The sequence below is a fragment of the Salvelinus namaycush genome, unplaced genomic scaffold (genome assembly GCF_016432855.1).
Source record: "Salvelinus namaycush isolate Seneca unplaced genomic scaffold, SaNama_1.0 Scaffold696, whole genome shotgun sequence".
Classification (NCBI taxonomy): Eukaryota; Metazoa; Chordata; class Actinopteri; order Salmoniformes; family Salmonidae; genus Salvelinus; species Salvelinus namaycush.
In genome coordinates this window covers 114,165-122,650 of record NW_024061415.1, presented here as the reverse complement: position 1 = coordinate 122,650, position 8,486 = coordinate 114,165, and the positions used below count along the sequence as shown (strand labels likewise).

At 50.0% G+C, this 8,486-nt stretch overlaps 1 protein-coding gene across 1 annotated transcript; it reads left to right on the top strand.

Annotated features, from left to right (window-relative positions):
- The first annotated feature begins 3,294 nt into the window (after positions 1 to 3,294).
- Positions 3,295 to 5,874, top strand: LOC120042473 (zinc finger protein 658B-like). The gene is made up of 2 exons (XM_038987305.1): positions 3,295 to 3,418; positions 3,676 to 5,874. The coding sequence occupies exon 2, from the start codon at positions 3,960 to 3,962 to the stop codon at positions 5,637 to 5,639; it is 1,680 nt and encodes a 559-aa protein (XP_038843233.1). The 5' UTR covers positions 3,295 to 3,418; positions 3,676 to 3,959; the 3' UTR covers positions 5,640 to 5,874.
- The last annotated feature ends 2,612 nt before the right edge of the window (positions 5,875 to 8,486 follow it).

Sequence of the window (8,486 nt, the reverse complement as noted above, 5' to 3'; positions counted from 1 at the left end):
GTGCAGGTGTACTGGCTCCCTTGAGCACCGAGCCTGCCCAACCTTACCTGGTTGAATGCTCCCCGTAGCCCGACCAGTGCGGGGAGGTGGAATAACCCGCACTGGGCTATGTTGGCGAACCGGGGACACCATGCGTAAGGCTGGTGCCATGTATGCCGGCCCGAGGAGACGCACTGGAGACCAGACGCGTTGAGCCGGCTTCATGGCACCTGGCTCAATGCTCAATCTAGCCCGGCCGATACGTGGAGCTGGAATGTACCGCACCGGGCTAAGCACACGTACAGGAGACACCGTGCGCTCTTCCGCACAACACGGTGTCTGCCCGTACTCCCGCTCTCCACGGTAAGCATGGGAAGTTGGCGCAGGTCTCCTACCTGCCTTCGCCACACTACCCTTTAGCCCCCCCCCCCCCAAGACATTTTTGGGATTTCTTCTCGGGCTTCCAGCCACGCTTCCGTGCTGCCTCCTCATACCACCGCTCCTGGGCTTTAGCTGCCTCCCTCTCTTCACGAGAGCGGCGATATTCTCCAATGTGAGCCCAATGTCCTTTTCCCTCCAGAATTTCCCCCCATGTCCAGGAGTCCTGTGTAGTGGGTCGCTGCTGCTGCTGCTGCTGCTGCTGGTGGTTCTGTAACGGCAGTCTAGCTCTTCCTCCTCCTCGGACGAGGAGAGGCGAGAAGGATCGGAGGACCAATGTGCAGCGTGGTAAGTTTCCATGATTTAATATACACGAAAACAAGACACTATACAAAATAACAAACAAACTAACCGTCACAGTACCGTGTGGCACAAACACTGACACAGGAAACAACCACCCTCAAAATCCCAACACAAAACAAGCCACCTATATATGATTCTCAATCAGGGACAACGATTGACAGCTGCCTCTGATTGAGAACCATATTAGACCGAACACAGAAACAGACAAACTAGACACACAACATAGAATGCACACCCAGCTCACGTCCTGACCAACACTAAAACAAGCAAAACACATAAGCACTATGGTCAGGACGTGACAGTTCCCAAAATGCAACACTAACAATGATAACACAACATAGGCTACCAAGTTCCCATAATGCAACACTAACACAAGTGGATATTATTGCAAATTTTCACAAATGATTTCCCCCAGTGTTTTACCAAAAAGGCTCAGGCTTTTATGCCCTCCTCCATGGTCTGGCTCCAGTGTCTCACTGCACTGGTACATGGCTGCGGTGGTCCTGCTCCTTCTTGGGGCCACGGCCCCACCATGGTCTGGCTCCAGCGTCTCACTGGTACATGGCTGCGGTGGTCCTGCTCTGTCTTGGGGCCACGGCCACACCATGGTCTGGCTCCAGTGTCTCACTGCAGTTGTACATGGCTAAGGTGGTCCTGCTCTGTCTTGGGGCCACGGCCCCACCATGGTCTGGCTCCAGCGTCTCACTGGTACATGGCTAGGGTGGTCCTGCTCTGTCTTGGGGCCACGGCCCCACCATGGTCTGGCTCCAGTGTCTCACTGCACTGGTACATGGCTGCGGTGGTCCTGCTCTGTCTTGTGGCCACGGCCCCACCATGGTCTGGCTCCAGTGTCTCACTGCACTGGTACATGGCTGCGGTGGTCCTGCTCTGTCTTGGGGCCACGGCCCCACCATGGTCTGGCTCCAGCGTCTCACTGGTACATGGCTGCGGTGGTCCTGCTCTGTCTTGGGGCCACGGCCCCACCATGGTCTGGCTCCAGCGTCTCACTGGTACATGGCTGCGGTGGTCCTGCTCTGTCTTGGGGCCACGGCCCCACCATGGTCTGGCTCCAGTGTCTCACTGCACTGGTACATGGCTGCGGTGGTCCTGCTCTGTCTTGGGGCCACGGCCCCACCATGGTCTGGCTCCATTGTCTCACTGCACTGGTACATGGCTGCGGTGGTCCTGCTCTGTCTTGGGGCCACGGCCCCACCATGGTCTGGCTCCATTGTCTCACTGCACTGGTACATGGCTGCGGTGGTCCTGCTCTGTCTTGGGGCCACGGCCCCACCATGGTCTGGCTCCAGCGTCTCACTGGTACATGGCTGCGGTGGTCCTGCTCTGTCTTGGGGCCACGGCCCCACCATGGTCTGGCTCCAGTGTCTCACTGCACTGGTAGATGGCTGCGGAGGTCCTGCTCTGTCTTGTGGCCAAGGCCCCACCATGGTCTGGCTCCAGCGTCTCACTGGTACATGGCTGCGGTGGTCCTGCTCTGTCTTGGGGCCACGGCCCCACCATGGTCTGGCTCCAGTGTCTCACTGGTACATTGCTACGGTGGTCCTGCTCTGTCTTGGGGCCACGGCCCCACCATGCTCTGGCTCCAGCGTCTCACTGGTACATGGCTACGGTGGTCCTGCTCCGTCTTGGGGCCACGGCCCCACCGTGGTCTGGCTCCAGCGTCTCACTGGTACATGGCTGCGGTGGTCCTGCTCCGTCTTGGGGCCACGGCCCCACCGTGGTCTGGCTCCAGCGTCTCACTGGTACATGGCTGCGGTGGTCCTGCTCTGTCTTGGGGCCACGGCCCCACCGTGGTCTGGCTCCAGCGTCTCACTGGTACATGGCTGCGGTGGTCCTGCTCTGTCTTGGGGCCACGGCCCCACCGTGGTCTGGCTCCAGCGTCTCACTGGTACATGGCTGCGATGGTCCTGCTCTGTCTTGGGGCCACGGCCCCACCATGGTCTGGCTCCAGTGTCTCACTGCACTGGTAGATGGCTGCGGAGGTCCTGCTCTGTCTTGTGGCCAAGGCCCCACCATGGTCTGGCTCCAGCGTCTCACTGGTACATGGCTGCGGTGGTCCTGCTCTGTCTTGGGGCCACGGCCCCACCATGGTCTGGCTCCAGTGTCTCACTGGTACATTGCTACGGTGGTCCTGCTCTGTCTTGTGGCCAAGGCCCCACCATGGTCTGGCTCCAGCGTCTCACTGGTACATGGCTGCGGTGGTCCTGCTCTGTCTTGGGGCCACGGCCCCACCATGGTCTGGCTCCAGCGTCTCACTGGTACATGGCTGCGATGGTCCTGCTCTGTCTTGGGGCCACGATGATACTTTTTTTACTATTGTACTTTTCAGATTTCATGAACCATTTTTTCTCATTTTACCCATAACGCAACACTAACAATCATAACAACAGACTATACTATCATGGGACATCAGGAACAACTCAGAGGAAATTGAGTTTTCTGGACAAAGGTATAATAGTTGAAGACTTATTATCGACCGTTTATTTAGTTGTTTTACCCTCAGTGTACCAATATGACAACACTCCTACTCTCTTTTTGGGTTAACAGGAAACATTCTCCCTCCAACCCTCCTCCCCCCAACCCCTCCCGGAGTCCCCGGGTCGTCCCCGTAGCACCTTACTGCTTGGTCTGAAGAGGCTGTCTGTGCTGCTGGTCGACTGCAGGAAAACACCGGAGCTAAGTGGGTTCATGCTGTTATATAAATGTATTTTGGTACACTCCCTGAATGTCATTAATTACCCCTAAATACAATCTGTTTAAAGATGTAAAATTGTTACAAGCACACCTACACCCTCGGATACATTGCAATTTGAAGATTTAATACAATTTTACATTGAAGATTTTAAATGCTTAAATTCAGTTATAAGATTGTGAAAAGCTGAGCCTAAATCTGGCTTCGATATGAAGGAACCATAACTGTCTGTCTTTGTTTCACAGGGGACAGTCCTAACCGTCACTCTCTCAGTAGAAGGGGCTTGTCATCTTGGGAGGCTAAACATCATGATGCTGAGGCAGAGAAAAGTCTCTCCAGATCAGAACACCTCAAGAAGCAACAGCTGAGACCCACAAGGAAGAAATCTCACTGCTGCTCTGACTGTGGGAGGAGTTACACCTCTAAAGTAAACCTTAGAGGACACCAGAGAATTCATACTGGAGAGAAACCTCACTGCTGCTCCCAGTGTGGCGCTAGCCTCTCCACTGCCAGTGCACTGGAAGGACACATGCGGATTCACACTGGAGAAAAACCGTACCAGTGCTCAGAATGTGGGCAGAGATTTAAAGACTCCAGTGGTTTAAGGATACATGAGAGAATAAAACACACCGGCGAAAAACCCCACTGCTGCTCTGACTGCGGGAAGAGATTTGCTACATCACAAAACTTAAAAGCTCACCAGCGGATTCACACTGGAGAGAGACCGTTCCACTGCTCTGAGTGTGGGAAGAGTTTCAAACGAGCTTCAGCACTGTCTGAACACAAACGAATACACACAGGAGAAAAGCCTCACCACTGTGAGCAGTGCGGGGGAAGCTATTCCTCTGCTAAATTACTCAGAATACATCAGAGGATTCACACAGGGGAGAAACCTTACCATTGTGCTGACTGTGGGAAAAGCTTCAGACTGTTGTGTATTTTAAGACGTCACCAGCTAAGACATACTGGAGAGAAGCCCCACCAATGTACTGAGTGTGGGAAGAGGTTTGCTGTTAAGAGTGGGCTCTGGTTACATAACAAAGTGCACACTGGAGAGAAAGGCTACCAATGCCCACAGTGTGGCAAGAAGCTAGGATCATCTCATTCTCTAGAGCAGCATAAGCGAACACACACTGGACAGAAACCCTTCCACTGCTCCCACTGTAAATTGAGCTTTGCCACTAATTCAGCCCTGTACAAACACCAGAGAATTCACACAGGTGAGAAACCACACAGCTGCAATGTTTGCCAAAGGAGATTTGGACGGTCCGATCACCTGAAAATTCACATGCAAATTCACACAGGAGCAAAGCCATACCACTGCTCTAAGTGCGAGCTGAGTTTCACTAACAACAGATCTCTGAAAGAACATGAGGTCAGACACACAGAAGATAAACCTCACTGCTGCTCCCAGTGCGGTGCTAGTCTCTCCTCTGCCAGGGCACTGGAAGGACACATGCGGATTCACACTGGAGAGAAACCGTACCAGTGCTCTGAATGTGGGCAGAAGTTTGCACACAGAACCAGTCTTGGGACACACAGAAGAATACACACAGGAGAGAAACCTTATCACTGCTCTGACTGCAAGAAGACCTTTCCAAGACTTGGCTCTTTAAAGGAACACAAGTTCACACATTCAGAGAAGATGTACCACTGCTCTCAGTGTGAGTCGAGCAGCACATCGCCAGGCGCATTAAAGAAACACCAGCTTATACACAGTGTAGAGAAGCCTTACCACTGCTCCCACTGTGACAAGAGCTTCCTTCGGCAACCATCTCTCAAACAACACGAGCGTTGTCACAAGGGAGAGAAACCGTACTCTTGTTCAGACTGCGAGAACAACTTTGCCACAATGGCAACCTTGCGAATTCACCAGCGAAGACACACAGGAGAGAGGCCATACCAATGCCCTTTCCCTGACTGTGGGAAGAGTTTTGCCCAGGCCTGTGCTTTTAAAGTCCACAAGAGAAGGCACACAGGAGAGAAGCCGCACCACTGTGATCAGTGTGGGATGAGTTTTGTCACGTCAGGTGACTTGCAATCTCACCAGCAAACTCACTCCAAAAAGAAGCCATACTGCTGCACAGAGTGTGGACTCAGTTTTTATAGATCTGATTCCTTAAAGATTCACCAGAGAGTCCACACAGGAGAGAGGCCGTACAGCTGCTCAGAGTGTGACGAGTTACACTTTGAAAGGGCACCTTACTAGACACAAGCTGACACACACAGGAGAGAAACCTCACCCCTGCTCTGACTGTGGGAAGAGTTTTATTCTCTCAGGCACCTTAAAAACACACCAGTTAACACACACAGGAGAGAAGCCTTACCACTGTTTTGATTGTAAGAAGAGTTTTACCACTAAGGGTCAACTGACTGGACACCAGCAGAGACACACAGGAGAGAAACCTCACTACTGCTCCGAGTGCGGCAAGAGCTTCAAGTGTTCAATGGACCTGAGATGTCACGTTCAGCGCAAACACAGTGGGACACCCTACCACTGCACCCTCTGTGAGCGCAGCTTCAGCTCCCCACAGCATCTGAGGTACCACCAGATGACACACACGGGAGAGAAACCATTCATATGCACCGACTGCGGAAAGAGATTCACTCAGGCCGGGGTTTTGACGTACCACAGGAGGATTCACACCGGAGAGAAACCTCACAGCTGTGATCAGTGTGACAAGAGTTTCAGTAAAAGGAGCAGTCTGCAATCACACCAGCGGACACACACAGGAGAGAAGCCTTACAGCTGTGATGAATGTGGGAAGAGATTCACTAATTCAGGAACCCTGGTTTCGCACAAGAAAATACACACCTGAGAGAAACCTTACCACATACAGGAGCGAGGCCTAATGACTGTGCACAAGAGAACACACACTGATAGATATTTTATGCCTGGATCAAATATGTAATTTGTAAATGATGGAACACCTATAGAAACATTTTATAGAATGAACATCAAGGACACACAGTAACAACGTGAAACGCTTCCAGGTTGTCCTTGACAATTCCCATAACTGAAACCACAACACTTGAAAATACAGAGGGTTTCACTTGGTGGTGTAGATTTGACCAAAACCCATAGTTTTTAATTTAGGCCAAAACGTTTAATCTGTTTACTGTGTTGTCTTGCAGTATTACTTAACATCTTTGTTGCAAACAGAATGAATGGATTTGACAGCTCTATTGTAGTTCCACCTCCGACACCGCCAAAACAACCGCTATGCAGGTGTTGTCTAACACGGGTCTGATTGAATCAAGCCCTGAGAACGGACACATTTCTCAACATACTCACAACTTGCCGTTGGATACAAATTATAAACATTTGAATGCAGATGTAAATGGTGCAAGTGAAGTTCTAGTCGAACACTGTATGGAACATGATATTAACCGTCTACTGTTCTTCTCAGCACTTCAAAATGAACACTTTTGAAATGTGTATCTTGTATTGTTTTGCTTTTGGATCGTGGGCTCAATTCAATGAGATTTGGCGCTTGCCGACACCTGCATAGCTGGTGTTGTGACGTTGTCTGAGGTTGAACAGAGCGGTACCTATCATGAACATGGACATTGGCTACATGGAGGAGTAGGAATCCCATCCAGCCATGTTTACAAACTCAAACTCTGGAATGTCATTTAGGGCTGGATTCAATCCGTTCTGCCTTAATCCGCCATAATCGACAACTGCATAGTCGTTTCATTGTTTTTATTCAGGTGATGTCCGCAGGTGTAACTGCATTGGAGCTGTCGAGGACATTACCATTGGATAATCTCATGCAGTCTTTTTAGATTCAAACGTTTGTTGTAATCTACACCTCGACTAGCCTGCTATAATGCTGTAATCTACACCTCTATTAGCCTGATATGTTGTAATCTACACCTCTATTAGCCTGATATAATGCTGTAGTAGTCTACACCTCTATTAGCCTGATATAATGCTGTAGTAGTCTACACCTCTATTAGCCTGATATAATGCTGTAATCTACACCTCTATTAGCCTGATATAATGCTGTAATCTACACCTCTATTAGCCTGATATGTTGTAATCTACACCTCTATTAGCCTGATATGTTGTAATCTACACCTCTATTAGCCTGATATACTGCTGTAATCTACACCTCTATTAGCCTGATATACTGCTGTAATCTACACCTCTATTAGCCTGATATAATGCTGTAATCTACACCTCTATTAGCCTGATATACTGCTGTAATCTACACCTCTATTAGCCTGATATAATGCTGTAATCTACACCTCTATTAGCCTGATATAATGCTGTAATCTACACCTCTATTAGCCTGATATAATGCTGTAATCTACACCTCTATTAGCCTGATATACTGCTGTAATCTACACCTCTATTAGCCTGATATACTGCTGTAATCTACACCCTGATTAGCCTGATATAATGCTGTAATCTACACCTCTATTAGCCTGATATAATGCTGTAATCTACACCTCTATTAGCCTGCTATGTTGTATGGTGAAAAATTACAAGATTATGTTCTATACTGTTTATGCATTGAATAGGTGGATCAGTTCTTTTCCACTCTGTGTCTGTTGGCCTGAGTTAGGCCTCTGGGTTTAAGGCCAACAGCCAATTGGGTGTAACCTTGTGATAAGGCTACATCCTGTCTTCCATACACTGAGGGTGCAGCTACATCCTGTCTTCCATACACTGAGGACGCAGCTACATCCTGTCTTCCATACACTGAGGGAGCAGCTACATCCTGTCTTCCATACACTGAGGACGCAGCTACATCCTGTCTTCCATACACTGAGGGAGCAGCTACATCCTGTCTTCCATACACTGAGGGAGCAGCTACATCCTGTCTTCCATACACTGAGGGTGCAGCTACATCCTGTCTTCCATACACTGAGGGTGCAGCTACATCCTGTCTTCCATACACTGAGGTTGCAGCTACATCCTGTCTTCCATACACTGAGGAGGCAGCTACATCCTGTCTTCCATACACTGAGGGAGCAGCTACATCCTGTCTTCCATACACTGAGGGAGCAGCTACATCCTGTCTTCCATACACTGAGGGTGCAGCTA